Raw genomic sequence first — 27,750 nt, forward strand, 5'->3', positions numbered from 1 at the left:
TAGGCCTATGCTTAGCAGACTGGATACTCTTAAGAAAAGTCACCCAGGAGTGAACGTGGGCACGAAAAACCTAACTACCAATCGACTGATCCGCTCTCAACCCCAGTCCCCTTGCATCGGGACTGTGACTGTGTGTTCATCGCAAGGGCGTAGGAACGGGGGGGCGCCAGCCCCCCCAGTGAAAAATATGGGGGGCGGAAGTTTCATTCCGCTCCGCAAGTCAGAAAACCCCTTTTTCATTTCCAAATGAGAAAACAATCTCATTTGGAGCACCAAATTGCATTTAAGGCCAGGTAAAAATGCAAAATTCTTTACAAAATGGAGTGGGAGTTGAAGTGTGCTATATTGCACCAAATTGCATCTGAGGCCACCTGGAAATGCAAAAAAATTCCAAAGGGGAGGGGGACACCCCCTCCCCTTAGACCCCTCCCCCAGGCCAGCCATCAGTCTTCAGCCCCCCCTCCCCCACTCAAAAGTACCTTCCTACGCCACTGGTTCATCGTCAGATGTGTATCACGATTTCCCTAGAAGGAGACTAGATGCCTCAAATGATCTTAGCCGAAAGGCCAAGAAGCGATTAGTACTGAGTACTTCTGGTTTAACTAACTGTGTTGTGAAAGTTACTTTAACATGTGAGCTAGACTTGAGACAAATCATTGTTGCATACTGGCGGTACTGCGCAGGTAATGCAAGGCTATAGGAATCCTACTGCATACAAAGTGGTGTAATATCTATGAACGGGAATACACACAATACCGACTCTCTTCATATAATTCTCTCTCACTCTGATTATTGAAATAATTCGAGAAGCATGAATAAAGCGAGCATGACCTTTGTATTATAGTTAACTAAGTTGGATGCTGTTGAATACTCACTAATTACCATTCATCAATTAAGAGCATGGGTTGAAACGTCCATTGACGTACAGTAGCTAGGGTCCCCAGCTGGGCCCAGGTTCAAGAGAGAGAAAGAGAGATGTTGCCTTTCACGGCCACTTGACACAAACCATTTATGTAATCAACTACAAAGTTATGCTCGACTGTCCTACTCTGAATGGCAGTTGGCTAATCAACTCTTGGGCCCGCTGCAGGACCATTGGGACCCCCCCCCCCACCGGTTCAATGAAACCCAGATTTCTGATTACTACGCCTCTGGAAACGACTGTTGATTAAATAGCCATTGGATTGTGACAGCACTGGTAATTGATTTGGTGCTGTAAAGATTTGCCCGCAAAAATGCCAACCAATATGGATGGGCGTACTGGTGAGATCCCATTCAACTTTGAGAATTTTCACCAAATTAAGGGCACTGTACTTAAATGCATAATGCTGCTACCATTGGAAGTTAATTTATATCCAAGGATCATCACATTTTAGGTTAGTCTACCAAAATATTTCTGTATAATATTGCTAATATCAATGTCAGATAAGTCGGGCAAGCTTAGAACGTTAGTCTAATTACCTGAGTTTTGGTGCGGAACTACTCATCAACATGGGCGGCGATCCGTACTTCCGAGTGGGGGGGATATGACCTTGTTGACTATCTAAGCGTAGCGCCACCATGGCGCGAAGTGTACAAGAAAATTTTGGGATTTACAAACCCTCTAGATGGCCGGAAACGGCACTTGCCGAGGTTTCCAAGCGGCATATACCCAACTTTAAAATAGGGATTTCATGTCCGAAATATCTCATAATCAGGATCCAAAATACTTTTTTTTTAATTTCGGGTGTTATTTTGGGAAAATTGCCCCTGTCAATCTTGTTTCAGGCGCTACGTTAGAATGTTCGAGAGCTCTTTATATTATTCGATGAAGAAAATGGCCTCATGCAGGCTATTATAGGCCTATACACATGCAATACACAATTACACATAGTTACATTCCTAGGTACCGATTGCTAGGGCATCCAGGTGAAACGTACGTGTATTAACAGGGGCGTCGGAAGCTATTTGGGATTGGTATGGAAGATCAGAGTGTGGCCATCTACCATAATTATCGGGGGGTGGGGGGACGTTTGGAAGGTCAAACTACGCTACGCGCCACCATTGGTTGGCGCGTAGCGTAATGGAGAAAATTTTGAAAAAATGCCTCCCAGATTGCAGGAAATGGCACTTCCCGAGCTTTTCTTCTGTGCATTCTCCCTTGTCTGTTTTTGTACCCGATTAATCTTCTGAAACACATTTTGAAGTATGTTTTCATTTTGGTTCTTTATTTTTTGCCTTTTTTTTCTTCTTAGTGCTACTTTTTTCTCCTTTTTTTTGCGCCGTGAATATTGGTCCGGCGAACCGCTCCGACGCCCCTAATTAAGCATTACCCTGGTAACATGAGATTCTCAGCTGTTCGAGGGAACATGTACGTGTGTAGGCCTACTATAGGGCCTATATGAATACTATGAGGGTGCATATATGTACTATATCAATACCGTGGGCGCAATAATACATTTTGTTGTTATAGGGCCAATGAAGCCTACAGTCAACTATTCTTGCTTTATAAAGACGGTTTATTTGAAAAGATCGCACTGCGTTTATGGTATAGGCGAGAAATGAAGCTAAAAAGAGCCGTACATTCACGATGATGCATAAATGAAGGCATGAAAATATTCTTATTCCTGGCATTTGGTGGGGGGGATATGGTGTATTACATCCCCTCCACCCATTTTCATGGGGGGATATATCCCCCCATCCCCCCCCAGGATCGCCGCCCATGCTCATCAAACAAGATCATTGCTGCTTAGTTTTTTTTTTTTGCAGTGCCCGAAACAATATCAGCATATCGCCTGAATTTTCACGGATATATCTTGTTGTCAGGGGCTGCAACCACCACCACCCCACCGCTTTCGCCTCATACGCCTATGATCCCCGTATTTAACCGGTCGAACTAGACGCTGGACTAGATGTTTGGTTGACTGAAATTGACTGGCACATTCCAACAACCGCTTGCATATGTCGGTCTTTGTTCGATCGAGGGTCTGGTCACAATAGAACATCAATGATTGCCTCGCCTTCGATATCACAAGCCATTGGACCACGAACGCCAACTACAACCATCACGTGATAGCCAAACACATTGTAACCCGACGTATTGTTTATAAAATTTTACATATTTAGCTAACATATCCAAAGTTTAGATGAGTTTTATTTATGTTATTTATTTTGAGTATCAGGGAAGAGCGAAAGGAATGCATTGATATTTTACATTGATTATTAAGAAGCTATATAGTAAAGCCACCCTCTTTATTGATCGCGTAGAGTACCAGATTTGCCTATAACGGGACCTCTCCAGATCTTTCAATGCATTTATTGATTGCAATAAATCGACCAGCATTTGGAACAAAAGTTCTGGGAAGTATTGTCTAAAATAATGGGCTGAATTAATGATAAAGGTGTAGGGTTATAGGACATCCACCTTCAACAGGTACAATAGTTCGTGTTGTGGTTGCCAGGGGTATACATTGTGTGCGTGTATTGTGAGCAAGTATCTTGGACTATGTAGGTTAAATACCGGTACCGTATGTCACAAAAAATAATGTTTGACATGAGACGTTTCCACTATAAGGTAAGTTTTAGTTAACATAATTTTATAAATTATTTGATTGTTTGGTACCAAAGAATTGAAAACTAGTGACACACTGACAACTTATTTAGCGGGGAGTTGCTTAGAAGAATTCATTCCAGGGAATCAGCAGCTGCCGCAGAATTTGTATAGTAGGCATATATATAATTCAGGTTTAAAAAATTAAAACTACTGGACAATACTAATATATGAATTTTGATATGCAGATTAAGTGAACATAATTCGATCTGTGTGTGTTTTATTTGGTGGTCAGTCTTACTACTATGCAGTGAAATAATATAAATGTATAAACCCACGCAAACCATATACTCCCTCTCCCGTCTGTCCATCTTCAGATGAACAGTGAAGCTAGCAAGTAACATAGGCTATATGTTACATTATAAGTTATCGTATTTCTGATTACATTATTGGTAATCGCACTCATTATTATATTACCCTGTTAATAGAAATCTCAGTAATGATTATTATTGGCAATCGCACTCATGATAGAAATCGCAGTAATAATTACATTATTAGTAATCACAGTACAAGGATTACGTTATTGGTAATTGCACGTTGTTAATGGTTACATAGGCCTATACTAACAGTACACCTTCATCAATACATTTGGCGCAGTTCAAGTTTTGATTGATTTGTTGTTGAGAAGACGATAGCTATACTTGAATCATTCAAGCTCAATTTCAGAACGAATATCAAACCTATTATTAGCAAATAATAAACAGCGTTTTTCTTGGGTCAGGGTGAAATGTAACCTTGGGTGAGATTTACCGTTAAAGTATGAAGGTGGATTGTCATTAGTTGATTAGATACTGTATAGGCCTCCAAAGTTTTCTGCTTAAATAGAATACATTCTATCTCCTTGTTTCTCTCTCTTTGCAGTATCTGAACATGAAACCAATCTGACTCTTTGGAGATTATTGTATTTATAAGTGATAGTAAAATGGCACTAAGAGGCCAAATCAAGCCCAAGCATAACGCTGACCAGTTTCTGAATGAGCGAAATGTCCAGCAAAAATCCCTAGAGCGTGCAATGCGAGGACTGACGGTGGAACGCAACTACATTATGAAACATATGGATATGGATAAAAAGTTCTTTAAAACCCGTTGCGATAAATTCCAAGCTGACGTTGCTAAGATCAAAAGTAATTTAACCCCTAAACAAATCGATGAGATCGAAAGATCTTCACTACGAATAAAAGGACAATTTTTAGAAGAAAATGATAACATATTCATGACTGAGGAAGATATGGTAATATTGGACATTGTTGAGGAGGCTAACGAAGGCGCAGAGGAGCAAGAGGAGGCGAAAAATGAAAAGAAAGACCAAAATGAAAACACTTCTAAAAACACGTCACAGAAAACTGGAGGAATTTTACCGGATAACATTAAAAAATCAAGTGACGTCACTGATACAGAAAGGCGACCAGCGACCCAACGGTCACCAAAGCATAGTGCCAGTCAGGAACCGGAAACAAACATCCGAGAGGTCAAAGTTAAAATCATTGAACCGACGGAGGAGAACCAACAACTGCAAAGTTCTGTGCCTAAGTTACCGTCTGCTAGTAAACCAAAGGAACTCAAACCGGCCATCAAGTTATCTCGGAGTCAAAGTGTAGCAGATTTGGACGGGCTTAGCAGCACTTTACCAGCCATACGAGGCAAAAGCCAACCGGCCGTTACGGCGCTTGGTGCGCGAAGAAACACGATAGCGGTTCGAAGTACGACTGCAGATCCTCTTAACTGGTCCTACTCTAGCGGTATGTTCTCTTGTCATAATTTACGGACGAGTAGAATCGATTTCGGTTTTTTGGACAAGGCTGCTTCCGTAGCGGCAAAGAAAGAGAAAACACGTGACTATGAAAGAGAGGAGCTTCAGAGGATGCTTAAAGATGAGACAGAACTAAATAAAGTCATGATCAAAAGAAGAAAACAATCGTTGTTTCAAAAAGTAGACGAAACAATCGCTCTGACAAAACCGACACCGGCAAGATTGACACCGTGTAAATCGCCGGTTGGCAGCGAAGGTGACAATGAGGAGTTTCTTACCGTCCAACAATCGGAGCGTCCAGAATCAACCGCCGATTCATTCTCAGAGGATTTAGAACAACTAAGAGACACAATAAGGTTCCAGAAGATGCAGCGATGGAAAAACAGAGATAGGAGGCGCTCTTCAGTGGTGACGAATTTAGGAAAGAAAGACGATGAAACTGATGAACAATATGAGGACAGATTATCAAACTTGAAAAAAGAAATGAAAAACTGTCGATACTTGAGGAGGCGAGATAGCCAAAACGTAGGTTTAGGAACAGAAACACTCGTAGCCAATCAGAGGAAAGCTGAACAAATTTGGCGCCAAAGCCTGGCTCATAACTTATTTTAGGTGCCGTGGCATTGACACTATATATACAGTCGTTAACAGTTTGGTATTTATTTTATACCACTGCAGGTTTTAGCAGCGAGTCAATTTTTATCAGACAACAGGTCAATTGAGTATGTGTGTGAGTGTGGGGGGGGGGGTGGGCGCAGTCAATGATTGGTTAACTGGAGAAAGCAATAACCAGAATAGTGATATATTGAGCTACATTCTCACGTGATGTAACGATTCCACACATTATCCTAGAATTGCAGGCTCTGTTACCATTTTAGTTATTTCAAATCCTACCGTGCAGCAGGGACGTAGCCAGGGGGGGAGCAGGGGAGCGACCGCTCCCCCCTTTCAGTTTCGAAAAAAATGTTTAAAAACTGTCGTTTTTTAGCATGGTATTTTGTCAGTGCTCTTTTGATCTTGAATACTCGTCAGCTCCGTTAACTCGATTGTAATCGTAGTAACATTCACGCCTACTGATTCAACTACTTACTTTGTTTGGCAGATGCAATTAGCTAAATTTAGCCTATAGCCTATTACAAGCCTACAGTTGGCCACAGCGTAATAACATACATATTGCCTTATGTCACGAACCGTATGCACAACAACGTCGACAACGTTCGTTCTCATCCTTTCTTTGATTCGTCCTAAGTTGTTGCACGAACAGCATGTTATGAAGCTAAGCTAGCAATTGTGATACGCACTTCCTATAAATAATTATTACACTGCTAATACACTGCGATAATAATATTTTTTTAGACCACTGCATATCTGGCTATATTTCAAAATATGAAAGTTTATATTGTCCATCAGTTAAGTTCGTCAAATGTATTAAAGTCCAGACATTGGACAATAAACAAGAATCATCCTACTTGAAAAATTGTAAAAGGTGTTTGTCTTTCTGATATATTACTGACGTATAAGAACATGTAAAAGAATTCAAACAGGAAACAAAATCTGTTGATAATAAGATATCATATGATTAGGGGCGTAGCCAGTATGTAGCACTGCAGGCCCGGGCCTACAAATTTTTGGACAAGTTACCTTTTTTTTAATATACACCCATAATTCAAATCCATAAGCTTGCTGGACGAGTTTAAGATTCTAGACAGGAAAAACTATTGAAATGAACGTAGCAAGAATATGGCCAAATTATTGGTGACCTATTCTTCTGTCATCTAGGCTGTCATTTCTATCGCGTGTCGTTTCAATCAACACTCTACCCGCCGAAAAAGACTAGATTCCGATCTTGTCAGTAGTAACATCTAGATAAGAACCCGTTTACGCAAATAATATTTCAGTTGAGAAAACAGTTGAGAAATTTGCATCAGATGGCAATCGTCGGATAGCTCTCGCCTTCTCTTATTAGGCTAACTTAAACATTTACTAGCTACAGTTGTATCAAAGACAAGTACTGGCTGTAGTTGTATCAAAGACATTTCTGGCCTATCTTTGTATATACAATTATCAGAAGTTGGAAAGTAAGACTACTCTGTACATGTACCTTGCTAATTTTAAATATATACATTATGTAGTATTGAATTACGTACTATTTTAACTCGTTTGTTTTGTTGGGTTTAAAAGTGATATTGAATGAGGTGTCTCAAGTTAGCAAGAGGCCATGGAACCAGAATGAACACTCGGGAAGGGCCGTTTCCGGCCATCTGGGGGGGGGGGGGTTGTAAAACCAAAAATTTTCTTGTACGCTCCGCGCCAACCGATGGTGGCGCTCCGCTCAGATAGTCGTGCCTACAACTTTGAAAATCCATATCAATCGCAAAAAGTGCTCCCCCCCTTTCAAATTCCTGGCTACGTCGCTGCCGTGCAGTAGCACATGAACTCAAATCATACCAATATGAAATCAAATTCGAAAGTGAGATAGGCAAGAGAGACATAGGAAAAAAGGAAATATTGAGCATAATTAACTTTAATGAATGCGGTACTATCTTCAGACTAACATTGTCATCAGAAGTAAATATATGACAGTTGAGAACCTTAACATATGCAGGTGACGGTTTTACTGTATTTTACGATCAACTCTGTAACCAGTGGAAATTTCTGACATGTTTCATGTTGGCCGAAGAGCTATTAAGATGTAACTATCGAGTACTGATTGATGGAGAAGGTGTTTTACATCGTATCCTGACGTAACGTATGGAAGAACGTAGAGCATGAGTATACACACCATGCCTGACAATTATTATAATTATATAACGTGCACCCCTCATTACATAAGATCGTAACATTAATATAGATCCGGCTTGCACCCCCCCCCCCTTCCCCACTTACACACGCACATAACATACACATCTCCTTGAATCGCTAGGTTTTGTCCGTAATATGACTATATAATGGAGTTACACGATATAACTATATGTTTTACACGCATAGCTTGAATTGGACTAATTCAAAACTAGAAAGCACTCATCACTCGTCGATGAGAACATACCCGCCCACGCCCCTACCCCCAACCCCCACCTCCAGAGCTCGCCCTGCACAATTCTTCTGTTCCAAAGTTAAATAACCTTTCATTCACTCAAAAAGCGCGATGAATTAAAGAATCATTAATTTGCTCCTCTTTTCTTTTCTTTTTTGCGTGGCTCCATAAATGCAGCCCATGAAGTCTAAGGACTTGCGCCTGGTGTTGTTTATCATGGAACGCCATTCATGTCACATGATGACCAACGATAAAACTGTTTCGAACCTTGATGTAAAATACAACCTTGTAGCTGCTAAATGGGTAAACACTTAGTGTTGGTACAAACAAAATACCAGTGAGGAAATAAATACATGGCACAGATGAAATTAATTTGATTTATTTCCTTTCTTTGGATGAAATTATTTCGTTTTCTCTCTTCCTTTGTACCCCGCCATATACCCTTCGATCCGGAAGAAGGATGTCATTGCCCTTATAGATGGCTCCGGTAGAAACCTGGTGAATCAAACAAACGATGGTGATTTTAGTCAAAATCAGGAATTTATTTTGCAACTAAGAACATTCATGACGACCAGCATCATTTCGATTCGTTGCAATGTTCGTCGTTAGTAAAGTCAATACATTAATATGTGAATACATATAATATATAGTGATGTGAATACATTAATATGTGAATACATATAATATATAGTGATGTGAATACACTAATATATACATGAATACATCGTTAATGAAGTGAATACATTAATATGTGAATACATATAATATATAGTGATGTGAATACATTAATATATACATGAATACATCGTTAATGAAGTCAATACATTAATATGTGAATACATATAATATATAGTGATGTGAATACATTAATATATATACATGAATACATCGTTAGTGAAGTGAATACATTAATATGTGAATACATATAATATATAGTGATGTGAATACATTAATATGTGAATACATATAATATATAGTGATGTGAATACACTAATATATACATGAATACATCGTTAATGAAGTGAATACATTAATATGTGAATACATATAATATATAGTGATGTGAATACATTAATATATACATGAATACATCGTTAATGAAGTCAATACATTAATATGTGAATACATATAATATATAGTGATGTGAATACATTAATATATACATGAATACATCGTTAGTGAAGTCAATACATTAATATGTGAATACATATAATATATAGTGATGTGAATACATTAATATATACATGAATACATCGTTAATGAAGTGAATACATTAAGCACATATTGTGACGGTTTAAGTTTTCTTACAAAACGTGGAAACAAAATTGTTTTCGTTCTGAGAATAGCTAAGATATTCCTATTCATGTCCTTACTTTATAGATTTGTTCTTCTTAGTGAGGTCCCGGGGGTGTTGGGGAGGGGGTTGGCATTAGAGACTTTCAAACAGGTTCTGGATTCTCTGTTACGAACTCATGTATAGTCTAAAAGGGCGACTTATGTGGAGGGAAAGTATATATGATCCCAGCTTGGATTACAGGCCACTGGGGATATGTCCCGACAACATAAACTAGAAATGGAGAAGTACTCTGAGACGGGAAAAGTTTCATGTGGTAACTTATACTTTCTACTATACCTTATACTACTGTATTAAATAAATATGTCATGTCCTGTATGTGTGTGTATAAGTTTATACTTACGACCGGAGGAAAAGGTAAAGTTTCGTCAATGGCGGTAGAAACACATAGCGGGTATTGGTAAGAATTGCATTCATACTGACATGCATGACGTAGTCTGGGGTCAAGATCGGTAGAAGCCCAGCACTGTAAGACAAGGACATTGAAGGGAACGTTAGTGTGACAATAATGATATTTGGTATAACATTATTTATTTTGTTTATTTATTTATTGATTTTATTTCAACTTTCAAGGGTAAAAACTCATTTAGCGATACAAAACCCTAATCCTACATGAGGCCCTGAAATATAATTTACAATTAAAGAAATCAGAAATTAAAACATATAAACATTTATAAACATTAAGTGTTATTGCTCGAAGTCTCTGCTAGCTTCAACTCGAATCGGAGCAATGTATTATTTCAAGAATATTCCTTTAAAATTCACGGTTGTACTGTGACAAATCAAAAGGTAATATCATACGCTTATTCAGTAGAACAACAACCATATTAAAATATATTCAGAAATAGTTTGTGTGTGTGTATACGTGTGTATGATGCTTGTTAGAAAATCAACATGCATTTGGGGTTCCATGATATATACGCCTATACGGAGTGTAAAAATGGCCGTCTTCTGGTCAACACAATTGGTCATGATTTTCTATTATAACAATCAGTATTGATGCTTGTAATTGTTGATTCATACTTACGTCTTTTCTATACCATCAAACATCCCGGTACTAGTATAAAATGGGCTGATGATGGTTGAAAAAACGCCACTTCTTTTGTAAAGCTCGAATTCACAAAACATGGAATCTTCGAATCCTACCACGGCATGTTTGCTGGCGCTATACTCTGTTATTTGTGTGCCTCCATAGTGACCTGCCATACTAGCAATAGTCACAAAATGGCCGTGGTTATTGTCCAAGATACTTCGAGCAAAGGCCTTGACAGTCTGTGGATATATGTACAAAATAAATGTAATTACTCTAAAAGCATATAAACCATATAGCTTATACAATTTAGATTACTTCAGTGATGTACAGATAATGTAATGTAAACTGAAGTCTCGTGGAAAAAGCCGTCGGATCACTTGATCACAGTTTACTCGTCTGCGTTGCTGGAGAAAGCCTCGCAATTAGTGTTTCAAATTCAATTTTTGTATTTTTCGAAACGTAGTATTAAACATTTTTGACAAGTTCTTACTGATTATTTTGCACTTTTATCGGAATAATTGCTGCTGCTTCTTTATTTAGTCATTTTCGTCTCTTTGTTGGCTGGTTTCAAAAAAAAGGAGATGCTATGATAGGCCTATAAGACTGGATAATTTATTAATTATTTAACACTTTGGATCTGACAGCACCAAATGTATTGCAAAAGAAAGATCGCGGTCTTTGTCAAGTTTGTATTATGGCGACCATAGCAACGGCGCTCACGTGACGTCCATAGTATCGAAGTACAAAGACTTCAGATTTTAACCTGTTACCTTGAAGGCCCGCGTCCCATACACTAGAATATCTTCTGTAGTACATATGTAAAATGTACTGCTGGGATAGTTAGCATTAACATTGGCATGCTCAAAGTATACTTCGGGTTTATCTATAACATACATGAATACATATTGGCAGTCATTCTGGAATTAGACTACGATATTAGCAAAATTTGTAATTCAGCGACCGCAACATTTTTCAAAATCAAATAAATACCGAAATGTTAGAACATCTTAGAATAAGGAATTGTGTTGCAAACCTTCATACGCCTCCGAAAGCTGGAAATGTCCCTAACAAACACTTACCCAGAAATGCGATTTTATGTTGATATCAAGTGTTTTGTGAATCAGGTGATCAGGAGCATCCAAAAGATATCTACCAGCAACTACTCCCGCATTGTTGATGAGTATTGTGACGTCACCGACGTCCTTTCTCACGTCATCTGCTGTTTTGTAAACATTTTCGCTATTTGAGACATCTACTTTGTATGCAAATGCTTTCCCGCCAAGTTCCTTACATTCCTTGACTACGTTTTCAGCTCCTGTAAGGTTGATGTCCCATATGACAACAGTGGAACCAAGTTTAGTGAACTCGAGGGCGAACAGACGACCGAAGCCACTGCCGCCACCTGTAACTAGCACTATGTCATTACTAACGTCTTTCTTGGGCAGAAGAGCATATGGAATGAATGCAAATATCAATCCTATGAGCGCGTGCCATAGAATCAGAAACAAGTACCAAAGGAAACTAAAAGGAATAAAAACATATCTGAAAGAGAATAAGGACGATATTTCACATATTAATCAATCAGACAGCCAGTGTGAATAACATCACAGATATAATTAAAACACATGACCTATAGTGACTTTCAGCATGATGTTCAGCACGATGCAGACTGCCCGACTGACCACGACCCACTCAACCAGACCGTCGTGAGCTAGTTTTCGATTGCTCGGGAAGACCCGCGAACTTACAACTGACCCGCTACAAATAACGACCATTTGCTGATATCGCTTGTAGTTCGTTTAGGCCACATTCAAATTTACTAACATATGTTAAAACTGCATGTTTAGTCATGAACCACACTGCACGACTCTCCGGCCGGGAAACACTACATTTTCAGTTTTCCCGACTGATGTCGACGCAACAGCCAAACAGCTTGATCTTTGGCTTATTGTACACTATTGTAACGCTAACTCAGTCTAAGATTCTGGGGCGTCCAAATATTCCCTGCTGAGGACTGGTGGTGGTATGGAAACAAATGCGGCTTGGATGGTTGTATGTTAGTAAACGACGAGCCTTAAATCTCGCTATTACATGCAAAAGATATAACACATAGATAAACGAGTAAAGAACAAGCGCTGTGTAGATTTCGCAATCTATTACTATAAACAGCCACGGTACAAACAATACATCGGCACGAAGCCCTCAAATATAGGTAGAAAAACATGCACTTAACGATAATGGTCACAAACGAGGTCTCAATACCGAAGTAGAGTCCTATAACGATACGTACAAAAGTGTATAAAAGACGAATACAAGACAGATACAAGTACGACCACAATGGTCGGAGCCAGGGCTACTACCGAACCGAACGATTCAGATCGGGAGCGAAGACTGGTCACAAGTCTTGAGATCTGCTTCAGCTGAGCTGGTGAGCAGACATCACGTGACCTCTAATTATTACGTAATGTAGCCTACGACAAATAGAGGGCGACATATAAGATGACCAACGGCATCACACTATTAAAGGTGCACAACTGCAAAGTTACAGTAGTTCGTGAACTTAGACAGCAGCACAGCCGAATCAAGAAAAGACAAATTTATAATTACTGTACTTGTTGCATGCATGGATAGTATGTTCCTCTCAAGCAAGTTTGACCATTACATCACTTTGCTATTGTGCCAGTAAAGTCTGCTAGTACATTGTAGGAGGTAAATAATTCGATTTTCTGACTCGAGTCAAAAGTCCGCTGACACCCGAGATTAGGGCAAAAGACTCGAGACCACTCGAATCCTTTCCGCGTAAAGACTCGAGTTGATTCTACAGTCCATAAAACCGGGACTCGCGTCTGAGACATAAGACGAATCACAGCCAGTTCAGTCATTACAGCAATGCACGTCGTACATCATTGGGTTACATCTAACGTGTCCTCATGGAAGTTTGATTGTCGCTATCCACAATAAGGCTGTTTGCCACATGAGAAGGGCTTACTTACCCCACCCCCTCCTCTTGAGATGTAGATTGTAATGTGTTCATTGTGTAAATATAATGAGTACTGTAAAATTTGATCTCTTGAAGCTGCGTGATCATTTTCAACAAAATTAAAAATACTTTTTGCAGGTCTTTTGACGTATTGAAATTTCTTGAAAAGGAAGCATTTCTTTTATGTTGCAAGTTGCACAATTCATTTAAGCCCTCTAAAAGTATACAAACAAAAAAAGTCAAAGGGGAAAAAGAGACTACCTCCGGACTAAGACCCTTCTACCAGGCGCGGCGGAACGGAAAAATTATTGGGGGGGCTAATGTGCGGAGACTACCTAAGCGGAGCGCCACCATCGGTTGGCGCGGAGCGTACAAGAAAATTTTGGGTTATTTCAAACCCCCAGATGGCCGGAAACAGCACTTCCCGTGTGTTTTATGCTGCGAATACCTAGCCCTAAAATATGGGTCTCAAGTCTGCAATATCTCAGATTGCACGTAAAAGTCTGTAAAAACATTGTAATTTGTATATTCGATGGTGTAGCTATTATACTCGTAGTGTACTCGCAAAGACGTTTTTGAGTGTAGTATAAGGGCAGTGGCGGAGCTAGGGGTATTGGTCGGGGGGGGCAAGAATGGTCTGTAGGGGTGCTTTCGACACTATCTAAGCGGAGCGCCATTGGCGCGGAGCGTACAGAAAAATTTTGAGTAAAGATACTCCCTAGATTGCAGGAAATGACCCTTTCCGGGCCTTGCTAATTTGCAGATAAACGGAGAATAAATAGGTGTCGTCGCCATTTTGTCGGAAAATTACACCAACAGAATATGACAAATGTCAATAGGTATATGAGAGCGCAATAAAATAGTCAATAATCGCGAATAAGTAAAAAGTATAGTGAAAAGCTGAAAAGGGCGCCAGCAGTCCATTTGAATCTGTCAGGGGGGGGGGGACATCCGCCCCTGACTGTATATATGGACGCTCCGCCACTAAGTAAGGGGATGTTGGAGAACTGGCTGAAATGAGGCAAGTCATTGGCCTAAGACGAAGTTGTGTTACGCTTACTGGTACTCACACTCACCGCTTCCACTTTTCACGGGGCGTGAAGACGCGGTTGGGGTGACAATGTGGTCTATAGCCAGGGGACGGGCCGAGGGTCCCCCAGCAATTACTAAAATTATTACACCTATATAGTATACGTGTGAATCGGACAGATTGACAAGTATGCATTGAAAAATGGGCAGATGCACGTTTCGGAGCCTTGGTAAATATTGGGGGGCTTATCATGCATTTGCCCCCTCAACTTTTTCATTGGGGGGGCTGAGCCCCCCCCCCCCAAGCCCCCCCGGTTCCGCCGCCACTGCCTTCTACAGGCTGGCAGTCCATAACTTCAACAATGGCGGAACCACTACTGAAAACCTTACACGGGCATGACGTATCCTTAATCTAACCACGTGACTAGCATCAGGCAATGTTTTAACAATAGAGAGCATCCACAACTCACCCTTCCAGCATGATGTAGATTAAGTTTCTTGTGTCAATAATGATGTGTGTATCAATTTCAACAAAATTAAAAAAACGATCCCCCTGTAATAAAAAGATGTACCCCCCCCCCCCCATAAAAGTAATTGGGTACGGGAATGGTGCGTATATTCCACGTAGCCTAAATAGTGCCTATGTACTACTTTTACACAACGAGTACATGTATATTTTGATCCACGATACACTTACTCTATAGGCTGCATTGTGTCTTCCTGTTATAGAACTCACTGTTGAAGATGAAAAAACAAAATAACCTGTTTAAGCGGAAGCTATACATTAGTGCAGAAACTGAATTTTGCCTAATCATTTATTTCAGCATACAGTTCTAGTTTAAAGTGAAGGTCAACTTTCATTTTCTGTCGCGTGCACTGTTCAATGTAATGTAATGTAATATATAAATATATACATATATATATATATATATATATATATATATATATATATATATATATATATATATATATATATATATATATACGCTATGCACTTGATTCATAATTAAACTGCGAACAACACTATTAATTTGGAACATAACTTGGTTATGTATATAGGCCTAGCTGTATAGTAGCTTATACATCGTCTGCGACAAGCATCGATGTTAAATGAGGTGAACATGTGTAATGACCTGTTTTACCTCCATGCTATAACTATTAACGAGGATTTCACGTAGAGAAGCTAAACAAGTTAACAATATATAAATTCGGTGTCAAACTAATACAGTACTTTACATAAACAGATGTATATATCTTACCGTGTCTCCTGCAATTATCTCTGATCGTGTTGGCTTTAGTGTAAGTTCAACAACTCCAAAGACATTACTAAGACAGTGTTTTTATCTCTCCATGTATCTACAGACTACATGCATGCTGCTGTAAACACAGACAAACAGTAACCTTTGATCGCGGCGGGTTTTCCTTATCAAGTTATCGACGTTCTTCGTTAATTATGTAGTGATAAAGACAATGGCAATGTTCACCATATGCGAAGAGTTCAATTACATTGTTACGCTAGCATTGTCCATAGTACGTAATCGTCCACTAATGTCGATCATTCCTGGTTATCATTGGTGAGGGATAGAGGGCTTGGTAAGGCATAAACGGTAATAGGTGGGAATGCTATATCAGCGGTGTCAGCAAGCTGAGGTAATGCCGAACAGACACAGTTGCGTGGTGCCAATGCAAAACGGCAAGGGTTAGATAGGGTGCAAAAGCAGAGTCATCATGGAATTTATATTAAATCTGTGGTGCTCATTGGTTCGAGTGCATATTGCAGCAGCTTACGCAAGGGGAGGGGGGGGGGAGAGTATGAACCACACCTTCACCTTAAGTTCGTTGTCTGTGAAGAGTAAGACCCCTTCTCCAGGCCCTGGGGCGCCCCGTAGGCGGAGATCCGGGCAGTGTGGGACAGCACACCCCACACCCTTTTCAATCGAACACAACATTTAAAAAAGTAATTTATAACCACAATCTTGCATTTAGACCTAAATATCGACCTAATTTATTGTATAACTGCCTCAGAATGCAATACTCGACGTCGAAACTGTCATGGTTTGCTGGAGTAGGACACCCAATTCCCCTATATTCAACTCATCGACCCCAGGGCCACACACCCCTCCTTTGTAAATCCTGGATCTACCTGTGACCCATTGATAAATGTTTATGCCCCCTACCTGAATCAATCTTAGGAAATCAGAATTCCCCACCTCTAATGTAATCTTCTGTACACCACTGTCATGACTTGAGAGCGTTATGGACCAATCATATTAAACCTGTGCAGAAAATGGGCGTCTCAGAAATGTAACGCAGACCTTTCATTTTGTTTTATTTCGCAAACATATAATTTTTATAATTTTGGTTTTAAAGAAATAGCCAGTAGATGTTTTTGAGGTATACCTTGTATACCAGAATGTAGCAAAAATTAACAGAAAATGCAGTCTTATATAAATAATAGTAGAATATGACCGTCATGAATATGCATATGTTGTATTTGCGGCAATTCCATGTGTACAAAACCAACCGATACATGACATAGGTATATTCTTCACTCTGTCTGGGATATGAGCTTTATATATAGACTTATAAGCTAAAGCAAAATACTTCGGCTTAAGATGGCGTCGTAGTAAATGAATTTTGATTCACCTGGAAGGTGCAATTACCCATATATGTATAAACTAGTGACTTCAATCGAATTCCACAATACATAGTAGTAACGGGCACATGTAGGAAATACTCAGTCCCATGCAGGATATAGTAAATTTAATGAAGGTTTGCAAAAGTATATACCCTCCCTGGTCGGAGTTGCATGTATAAAGATTGAAAGTCGTTTTTTTTTCTGTGGTTCGCAATGTTCCCCTTTTAGGAGTATGCGCAGTGAAGTTTGACCAAGTAGCGTGCACAAAACGGGGGGGGGGGGGGGGATGCTTCACCCAACATCGTCAGCCGGATGAGGAAGGGGGTGATTGGTTCAGTCGGGGAAGTGGTTCAGTCAGGGGATTTTGCATTCAGCCAGGGAAGAATTGGACCGCTACTACGGACGTACCCTCCCCGCCTCCTCTTATTCAACCTCACACAAAGTATTTGTTAGAGAAACCTTGCGTTCAGAGTCATTGTAAAGATATAATTTATAGTCTAAAAATGCCTCAGTATGCACCCATCAATATTTTTGTAGTTTGTCGGGGGACCCTCCCCCCCCCCCCATTCATGGGGGTCGGTTGAATGGACACAAGACAGCACCTTACTTTATAAAATACTTCATTCTTATATTTGGCTTTACATAAAGTTTCCGGTCAGGGTATCTAAATCAGTCGGGGAATTTTGGTGTTTATTTTTATTATTTATTAGCAAAATCTTGTGTTTAAAGCTCTTTATATAAACCTTACTTATAATATCTAAATTACCCTCAGAATGCATCATTTCTTAAGGGAGGGGTATACCAGACCCCCTCAATCACCCCACTGCAGTCCCCTTCTATATAAAATTCTTCTTTCACCTCTGGCTCTTTCACAAAAGTTCAGTACCCTTCCTTAATCAGTCGAGCAAAATTTTGAATTTGCCCCCCCCCCAATTCCCCTCCCCACGCTATGAAATCCACGTGCACATCAATGTCCTGATCCCGTAGACCATTTACTGCTGTTTATTTCTCCCAATGAATCCCTTCATATAATCGTCTATTTTTAAGAAGTTATTGCTCAGTCTGAGCACATCCGGTGGCATGAATCTGCAAGAAGAGACAGAAGTATATAGCAAAGGTTAGTTAATAAAGTGGAACCTGCTTTATAATTCACAGTCTTAAATAACTTATATAGCACCTGATTTGACTTTTTTATTTATTTTATATTTCAGTATTACCTATTAATCTTTACCCAATTTTACGTGTATAGTTTGTTCATGTAATTATGTTATTTTCTTACTTTCTTCTTATTCGTACTTTTCAATCACGTGTTTTATATTTTTCAAGTGTTTTATTTCTGTTCAATGTACGATGTTTACATTCTTTTACATGTGTCGCATGTTTTGTCTGATACGTTATACAATTGCTTTCCTTCAGATATATACTCACGATTTCAGATATATATTGAGTCTAGCGGTACCGGGGATAAACACGTATCGCTGGTTTGTAAGGATGGCCGCCATACACTTATCCATAACTTGGTTCGGGTCCAGAACAGGCAAAAGACCTTTTCTACACGTAGTGAGATTTAATAAGACAAAGAAAAGATAAAATAAGAATGCTTGAAAGTTTTACCATTTATCATGAAGTAAATTGGGGACGCTGAAAGAGCGTTGAGTCTGTTTATAAATGGACGGCGCAGTGAATGTTATAGCGCCCTCTACTATCAATTATACAAAAACGAGAACTGCATTTGCTTGCAAATACGCAGTATTGTAGTGCGCGTGGAGTGATTTCAGTATTAGGAGGAACTTTTGGTTGTTCGTGGTTTTTAATACTTTTGGGCGGACAACACACCAGGTAGTATAGTCATGTAGGTAGGCCTACCTACAAAGTGAGGGCGCTTGTGAACGCCATGGCAGGCTCAGAATAAGTTGGCTACGCAGCTAGCCTCTGAAACTGCAAGTGTTCAGAGACTATATGGAACTTTAAGTTTCAACGACAAGTCATTTAGGTATCGTTCACGTGGCCAGAAATGCCAATATTGCAGGGCGCACGCGCACTACAATAATATACGCACAGGCGATGCTGATCGTATCATTGCCCATATCATCACGTAACCGTAGTAACACAGAGGGAAATAATTGAATCAAACTGTGTTACCATAGTAGATTAATTAATAGCTTGTGACTTCTTCAAAATCAGATGTAAATATTGATGATAATCAGGTAGACATGATAACGACTTGTAAAGTGTGAAGATAAAGTTGGTTACAATTTAACGTGACTTGTGTGCGCCAACAATACACAATGATTGCGAACGAGCTAATGTATAACTGTTCTCGTTAAATGAAATACCTACCACGTATACAGTGTTGGCCAAGGGCGTAGGAACCGGGGGGCTGGGGGGCGCCAGCCCCCAGTGAAAAATATGGGGGGCGGAAGTATCATTCCGCCCCCCCCCCCCGCTCCGCAAGTCAGAAAACCCTTTTTTAATTTCCAAATGAGAAAAAAATCTCATTTGGAGCACCAAATTGCATTTAAGGCCAGGTGAAAATGCAAAATTCTTTACAAAATGGAGTGGGAGTTGAAGTGTGCTATATTGCACCAAATTGCATCTGAGGCCACCTGGAAATGCAAAAAAATTCCAAAGGGGAGGGGGACACCCCCTCCCCTTAGACCCCTCCCCCAGGCCGGCCATCAGTCTTCAGCCCCCCCCCCCCCCCACTCAAAAGTACCTTCCTACGCCACTGGTGTTGGCATGCAGAGTGTATGCGCCGAAGAATGAATGAGCGAAAAAAGGAGGGTAGGAAGAGAGGAAAGGAGGAAAGGAAGGAAAGGAGGAGGGGAGGATGGGACGGGAGGGGAGGGGAGGAGGGGTGTAGCCCATGATCTGGAGATCAATTCAGTTGATCGCATAATTTTAACTGGTTCATCCGTCGGATTGTAACTTACGTGGACTCGACACCTTTGAACATTCCCGTATTCATGTAGAATGGATGTATAATGGTTGAGTGCACCCCACTGTTCTTGTGTAACTCAAACTCCATGAACATGGACTCTTCGAAGCCAACGACAGCAAATTTGCTAGCCGAGTATTCTGTTTGGCGAACGCCCCCAAAATAACCCGCTAGACTCGCTACAGACACAAAATGGCCGTGGTTGTTCTCGAGAATAGATGGAGCAAATGCTTTAATTGTCTAGAAAATCAAAACGAGAAAGAAAGGAAATATGATCAAAGGAGCAAAAACGCATGGAAAATTCTGAGCCATCGGGGAGCTACTCTTTAACACTGTCCCCCAAAGCTGCATAGCCAATGGGTTATGGTTTCAACCTTTTAAAGATGTCAATAATATAGTTTTTTCGGCCCAATTTATAGAACCGAATGAAAATTAGGCTAGGGTTAGGTATAGCACACCGACATATATAACTTTGATAGGGCTAGGCAAGTTGTTGATGTTCGTGTTGAAAAGCCGACTAGTGACTTTCTCAAAATTGCCAACACCTGTTGTGACCTTAATACAATACGATGCAAAAAAAAAAATTATATACTTGATGACGAGAAAAATTAAATTTTAAACCCAACCATGGCAGATCATATCCCTTTGTCAAGTATAATCGTGCCCACCGCGTAGATTTTTCATGGTATTAGCATAGATATACGAAATAATCCACCCCTTATAGACGTGGGTTAATTGATATGATGTTTCCCTCTGCTTATTATTCTAATAGGCCTCAAATCGTTGATGTAGAACTCATGCAACCAGCAACTTTGAAATAGATCTGAGATATGATTTCACAGAATTTTGTCAGCATATTCCATATCACGGCTTTTGAAGTTTTGAATTTAGCAAGGCACAACGTTATATATGGTGCAATATTGATAGGTTATTTCCCAGTACTAGTTGTTTATTTGAAATGCTATTATGCTATCTGCATAAAAGTGTTGCCAGGCTTATGGAGCGACATAAAAAGTAACAAATGGATTTAAATAAGAATCGACACAACGGGCCGATGATCTTTTTGATAGGCTGTGTAATGACATAAATAAGTATGAAAGTATCGCAGAATGTCAGTATCGCTGTGGCATAACCAACCAAATTACCAACCGAATATAATTTAAATGAAAGCCAACTCAAGGTCTGGGGAAAAGTTTGGGGGGGGGGGAGTCACCCCTTGCATTTCTTTTCTGCAGCCGTGGTCCACGGACTTACCCAAAAGAACGACTTCACGTTAATATCGAACGTCCTGTGAATAAGATGATCGGGCATTTCCAGGAGTGTCGTTCCAGCTACTACGCCTGCGTTGTTTATTAGTATTGTGACGTCGCCTACTTGCTTCTTGACGTCATCAGCGACTTTGTAGACTTCCTCACTTTTTGATACGTCAACTTTAAAGGCGAACGCTCTCCCTCCGAGTGACTTACACTCCTTTGCGACATCCTTGGCGCTATTCAGGTTAACATCCCAAATCACAACTGTAGAGCCAAGTTTGGAAAATTCCAAAGCGAACAGACGACCGAAGCCACACCCACCACCTGTGACGAGGACTACGTCATTACTGACGTCTTTCCTTGGCCAGAGGAATGTAGGAATGAGGAAAATGATCAGCCCTTTGATGGCATAGAGTAACATTAAGAACAGGGTCAGTACTAACCCGAACGGAGCTAGGAGGATGCTGAGGAGGAAGAGAGACAGAGACAACTTATAACTATACTTAACGGGCCTATGATGTAAACCGAGAAGAAGCATCGCTTTATGAAACCAAAATTCAAAACTTACTATATATATTCATCCTGTCATTTTCTAACTTCCACGGCTAGCTTAGATATAACATATTCTTACAGTTTTAGGGTCACTACATTGTGCATAGTCCCTTTAAGACACCGAGCCAGATGGTAGGAGAGACAGGATTTTCTCCACCGGAAGTACCAATGGAAACGTAATCAGCTCAGGGTCAACTCAGGACTGGAGTTGAATGTCAAAATACCAGCTGTATGCGTTTCAGGAAATCCGAGAGCCTATGATAGCAACATTACCATGACCCTGATTAACATATGACCCTGTTCAGCAACATCTGTGCATGATAAAGAGTTTCTGTGTTGAACTTTGTACAAGTATGCCTATATAGTTCTTCAACAAACAATACCTTAATCCATCTTTATGGTTCCCTTAAATCGCATTTGCAAAGAAAAATAAAAAATAAACTTCTGGTATATGACTAGGATTATATCGGCACATACACTCCAGTGATACTGGCTGGGTGGATGATTGGGGGTGTAAATCGCGTGTTAAAGAGGTCAGGTGGTAAACGAAAACTAGGACCTGGTGACAAGAGGGAACCCAAGGAGTCAGTTAGGGTGCCCGCTGAAAATATGGGGTAAAGAGATTAATGTTTTCTCGTTTTCAGAATATACGTAAAGTAAACTGAAGATTTAAGCAACAATTATGGGGCCCAGTAAAAATGACTTTCCCTGTGCCCGAATTGGCTCTCGTCGCCACTGATGTTATTCCACATTTCTCTCACTATAATTGGGTTATGTTCTATACCGCTATATAAAACACTGTAATATCTCTGTAACTTTTTTAAATGGCCGCTGTATTAGAAGCCCTTTATGCAACATGTAATATGTTATGCACATATTGCAATAGAAGTAACAATCAGTAAATATACAATAAAGAATTTTGGATTCAACATCTAATGAACGGATCTAGCTGTCTGGATCTTATAGAATGATTAACTTCTTGCGTTATCATAGAGATAGTAGTCAATACAAAACATGCGCTACGAGCTATTCTAACAAGACAAACTTTTATGATAATTCAATGTAGACGTAAGTCCTGTTATCGAATATTTGGTTAGGCAATTAAAATGTAAACTTATGCACGTTTCAATGACTACAAATGAACTGTAAATAAACAGCAGAGTTTGTTCATTTTGCGGTGCTGGGAGGGGGGGGTGAAGGTGTTCGCTTTGGTCCAGTGGATACCAGGGGCGTAGCGAAGGGGTTTTTGTTGGGGGGTGTGGAGAATTTGATTTGCCGACGGATCTGGAAGTGGTGACTGAAATGGGGGAGGGGTCTAAGGGGAGGGGGTGTCCCCCTCCCCTTTGGCAATTTTTTAGTTTTGAAACGTCCTTAGATGCAATCTGGTGCATATTTTAAGTCAAATTTGATTTGCCGACGGATCTGGAAGTGGTGACTGAAATGGGGGAGGGGTCTAATTTTTAGTTTTGAAACGCCCTTAGATGCAATCTGATGTATATTTTAAGTCAAATTTGATTTGCCGACGGATCTGGAAGTGGTGACTGAAATGGGGGAGGGGTCTAATTTTTAAGTTTTGAAACGCCCTTAGATGCAATCTGATGTATATTTTAAGTCAAATTTGATTTGCCGACGGATCTGGAAGTGGTGACTGAAATGGGGGAGGGGTCTAAGGGGAGGGGGTGTCCCCCTCCCCTTTGGCAATTTTTTAGTTTTGAAACGTCCTTAGATGCAATCTGGTGCATATTTTAAGTCAAATTTGATTTGCCGACGGATCTGGAAGTGGTGACTGAAATGGGGGAGGGGTCTAATTTTTAGTTTTGAAACGCCCTTAGATGCAATCTGATGTATATTTTAAGTCAAATTTGATTTGCCGACGGATCTGGAAGTGGTGACTGAAATGGGGGAGGGGTCTAATTTTTAAGTTTTGAAACGCCCTTAGATGCAATCTGATGTATATTTTAAGTCAAATTTGATTTGCCGACGGATCTGGAAGTGGTGACTGAAATGGGGGAGGGGTCTAAGGGGAGGGGGTGTCCCCCTCCCCTTTGGCAATTTTTTAGTTTTGAAACGTCCTTAGATGCAATCTGGTGCATATTTTAAGTCAAATTTGATTTGCCGACGGATCTGGAAGTGGTGACTGAAATGGGGGAGGGGTCTAATTTTTAGTTTTGAAACGCCCTTAGATGCAATCTGATGTATATTTTAAGTCAAATTTGATTTGCCGACGGATCTGGAAATGGTGACTGAAATGGGGGAGGGGTCTAATTTTTAAGTTTTGAAACGCCCTTAGATGCAATCTGATGTATATTTTAAGTCAAATTTGATTTGCCGACGGATCTGGAAGTGGTGACTGAAATGGGGGAGGGGTCTAATTTTTAGTTTTGAAACGCCCTTAGATGCAATCTGATGTATATTTTAAGTCAAATTTGATTTGCCGACGGATCTGGAAGTGGTGACTGAAATGGGGGAGGGGTCTAGTTTTTAAGTTTTGAAACGCCCTTGGATGCAATCTGATGTATATTTTAAGTCAAATTTGATTTGCCGACGGATCTGGAAGTGGTGACTGAAATGGGGGAGGGGTCTAATTTTTAGTTTTGAAACGCCCTTAGATGCAATCTGATGTATATTTTAAGTCAAATTTGATTTGCCGACGGATCTGGAAGTGGTGACTGAAATGGGGGAGGGGTCTAAGGGTAGGGGGTCTACCCCTCCCCTTTGGAAAAATTAGTTTGAACGTCCTTAGATGCAATCTGGTGCATATTTTAAGTCAAATTTGGCACGGAAGAAGCTCCCGTTCTCCTTTTTCTATTCAGCTTTCCTTCTTTCTTCCCCTTCCGCTCTCTTCACCTTTTCTCCTTTTGCCGACAGACCCAAAATTTGCCGACAGCGACCAAATTATTGGGGGGGTGTGACACCCCCCCACACCCCCCCCCCGCTCGCTACGCCCCTGGTGGATACATTGTTTTCACATGCAACACAAATAAAAAATTGAGCAATTAAATACAGAATTAATACTTACTCAGTTATATCCATTGTTTACTTGTAATTCTTCCTGTTAAAAAAGTGAAAGAATTAACTGAATTTAACTACCTTTCTATAGCTTGGGTGAGGGGGGGGGGGAGGGAGGAGGCTGAAGGGATGAGAGGGGTGTTTTCACAAACATATAGGCTATATTATTTAAAATAAACATGACAAGTCATTTACGTTAACGTTAGGCAATGCAAGCCTACATCATGCCATTTGAAATCTCTGGTGCCGTGCTAAATCTTGCCTGGATTTGATATATGGGTTGGTATGTTTATACAGTACTTATGTACCAAACAACTCAACAACATCACATGTTGATGTGACCTCTGACCATGGAATCGCAACTGTCGTCTTGGCAACTGTCTGTGGCCTTTGCATAACGAGTAATCAGACGTCCTATACCCGGGGTTGCCAAGAACTCGCTCCTGCGTCAGGGTGTTACTAAAACGAATGACAATTGCGTTACACATAACGAATGACAATATGTTGTACACACTAACAAATTGCGTTGACTAAAACGAATGACAGTAATGACAGCACAGACATTTGCTTCAACCGGATATCACAGTTCAGACTTCGTGGGTATCTAGATCTAGTAAAGTACGGACAAGATAAAAACGCACCTTATAGTAAGCGAAATTGTAAGTGATTTTAAAAAGTAAATTTAACGTCACTTTTTCGATATTAATTGTTAGAAACTAACAATACCATAATCTTGAAATGGCTTCAGTTATCTTTCTATATAAATCTACAGAGGTAAAAAGCACAGCACGCAAGCGCAATCTCACACAAAAACTTTCCCTGTGGTTTCTATCCGTAAATTACACCAACACCCTGCAACCACGTGATGCGATTTTCCCCAAATCATTTTTGCGCAGAAAACCAATAACCGCATTTACTCCACTCCGTTAATCATTCCAGCACTTCTCAACACTGTCATTCGTTGTCATTCGTTGTCCAAGTTGTTGTCATTCGTTGTCATTCGCTGTCATTCGTTGTCATTCGCTGTCATTCGCGAATGATAATTAACACTGTACAAAGTCAATTGTCATTCGGTCATTCGCTGTCACTCGTTTTAGTTTGTCCCCTGCGTCATGCTTGGGTTATACTCAGACTGGTATTAGTCAGTAAGGCCCTTATATCTTACTTGGATAGGTCACGAATAATGAAAATACCATATACAGGACCCTTTTTGCTACGAGTTGGTACCGTTTAACAGTGTAAAAGGTGAGCGGGGGAGCCGGGGAACTAGGGCGATAACCCATGCACGTTCTAATCTTGTAAGAAAATCCTGTATCAGTGTCACAATACACGAAATTTGGCATAATTCGCGCCTTCCTAAACCGCATGGAGAAGCTAGAGAAAACCAGATGAGGGACAAGAAATTCAAAGGACAGACTCAATGGGTGAAAGGATGGGGAGGGAGGGGGGGGGGGTGCCGTGTCAAATGGAGGGTTATGAGTATATCAAACAATATATTTACTGCTCGTGAGTCATATGGTATATATTCACCAAATCAAACCCCTACCAAACCATAACCTATACCTAAAGGCCTATATAACCGGTCCCATTGTCAATGGATCAATCGATAGTTGACGCCACTCTTGACCAAAGTGAAAGCATAACAAACTCAGCGAACGTTGAAGGTATACAGTATCGTGGGTACACAATGTTACATACGGTACTAATCCCATAATAAACTGGCTGGTCATACACACACACGATATAGGGTAAATATAAATATATATATACCCTCGTCACGTTCAACAGGCATACATAAAGTACAGCAATTAGTTATATCCTACTACAACTAATTAGCGATGACTATCAATTGTTAAATCTGACCCTGAAGATAATACTATACATATCTGATATTAGTCGCTATATACTAAGTACATGTATAGTAACAGGTGCGTATATATTGTGAAAGAAGTACGTCCTACCTTAATCCTTGTGGCTTGTAAATAGCAAATGCGAGTTAGATCACTTGCCTGTAGAAGTTAAAACAGACCCGCCAAAGAAAGGAATGATAGCGTCCTTTTTGAGAGCAAACTGTGTACAATAATTGTCTCGTAACAACGTCTGTCTCACTGATCTGATTGCTTAAGTACATATGTTGTAATTCAAGGCATAATATCAGATGTATTGTTATCTGATACTGTCAGATGTAATGACGTGTGACCTTTGAGTTTATTCGACCCGAAACAGACTATTTCTATATATGATTCCCATTTGACTGAGTCGCTGTTTATCAGTTATTTGTAGTTGCTATAGTCGAACTCCTGTTCTGTTTTTTCCTGCTCTTTTCAAGTTTTGCATAGAAGGCCGTTTATTTTAAGTAGAGAGCGCTCTTTCGCTCTTCCGTTTAGTCAATAGAACATAATGTTAAACGCGCATTTTCAGTGGCGTGCCAAAGGGGAGGGGGACCCACCTGCATCTTCATGACACATTTTTTTCCTTCCTTTTTTTCTTTTGTTTTGACTTTGCTGACATATTTCAGACCATCCAGTACTTAACTCTACACTAAAACTAACAAAGCATTTCATTACCTTCATAAGCATCCTTCTTTATCA

At 40.1% G+C, this 27,750-nt stretch overlaps 3 protein-coding genes across 4 annotated transcripts; 1 reads left to right on the top strand and 2 right to left on the bottom strand.

Moving 5' to 3' along the window:
• The first annotated feature begins 2,765 nt into the window (after positions 1–2,765).
• On the top strand, positions 2,766–6,070 carry LOC139978888 (uncharacterized). Its single transcript, XM_071989434.1, has 2 exons — positions 2,766–3,553; positions 4,451–6,070. Exon 2 carries the CDS (start codon positions 4,512–4,514, stop codon positions 5,949–5,951), a length of 1,440 nt encoding a protein of 479 aa, XP_071845535.1. The 5' UTR covers positions 2,766–3,553; positions 4,451–4,511; the 3' UTR covers positions 5,952–6,070.
• Positions 6,071–7,845: 1,775 nt separating this feature from the next.
• On the bottom strand, positions 7,846–16,239 carry LOC139978891 (epidermal retinol dehydrogenase 2-like). Its single transcript, XM_071989442.1, has 6 exons — positions 16,029–16,239; positions 15,467–15,504; positions 11,840–12,302; positions 10,755–10,999; positions 10,071–10,193; positions 7,846–8,868 (listed from the first exon to the last, which is right to left on the bottom strand). Exons 2-6 carry the CDS (start codon positions 15,478–15,480, stop codon positions 8,775–8,777), a joined length of 939 nt encoding a protein of 312 aa, XP_071845543.1. The 5' UTR covers positions 15,481–15,504; positions 16,029–16,239; the 3' UTR covers positions 7,846–8,774.
• A 1,001-nt stretch (positions 16,240–17,240) lies between these two features.
• On the bottom strand, positions 17,241–27,437 carry LOC139978757 (epidermal retinol dehydrogenase 2-like). Of its 2 annotated transcripts, none has more exons than XM_071989233.1 (6): positions 27,169–27,437; positions 25,170–25,202; positions 21,600–22,062; positions 20,341–20,585; positions 18,836–18,958; positions 17,241–18,493 (listed from the first exon to the last, which is right to left on the bottom strand). In XM_071989233.1, exons 2-6 carry the CDS (start codon positions 25,181–25,183, stop codon positions 18,400–18,402), a joined length of 939 nt encoding a protein of 312 aa, XP_071845334.1. In that variant the 5' UTR covers positions 25,184–25,202; positions 27,169–27,437; the 3' UTR covers positions 17,241–18,399. The 2 variants fall into 2 exon arrangements, with proteins under 2 accessions (XP_071845334.1, XP_071845333.1); XM_071989232.1 differs by having other exon boundaries at positions 27,121–27,436.
• Positions 27,438–27,750: the final 313 nt, after the last annotated feature.

Source organism: Apostichopus japonicus, chromosome 13 (assembly GCF_037975245.1).
Source record: "Apostichopus japonicus isolate 1M-3 chromosome 13, ASM3797524v1, whole genome shotgun sequence".
NCBI lineage: Eukaryota > Metazoa > Echinodermata > Holothuroidea > Aspidochirotida > Stichopodidae > Apostichopus > Apostichopus japonicus.

What these genes read in the sequence shown, in the direction of transcription:
- LOC139978891 (XM_071989442.1), bottom strand. An exon ending in TTTGATGGTATAGAAAAGAC is followed by an intron (nt 10,194 to 10,754) that starts GTAAGTATGAAT and finishes CTTGTCTTACAG; the next exon opens with TGCTGGGCTTCTACCGATCT. An exon ending in CTTTACCTTTTCCTCCGGTC is followed by an intron (nt 8,869 to 10,070) that starts GTAAGTATAAAC and finishes TTGATTCACCAG; the next exon opens with GTTTCTACCGGAGCCATCTA.
- LOC139978757 (XM_071989233.1), bottom strand. An exon ending in ACGTGAAGTCGTTCTTTTGG is followed by an intron (nt 20,586 to 21,599) that starts GTAAGTCCGTGG and finishes TTGATTTTCTAG; the next exon opens with ACAATTAAAGCATTTGCTCC. An exon ending in TTCAAAGGTGTCGAGTCCAC is followed by an intron (nt 18,959 to 20,340) that starts GTAAGTTACAAT and finishes CACTACGTGTAG; the next exon opens with AAAAGGTCTTTTGCCTGTTC.
- LOC139978888 (XM_071989434.1), top strand. Translation starts at nt 4,512, where the DNA reads ATGGCACTAAGAGGCCAAATCAAGCCCAAGCATAACGCTGACCAGTTT.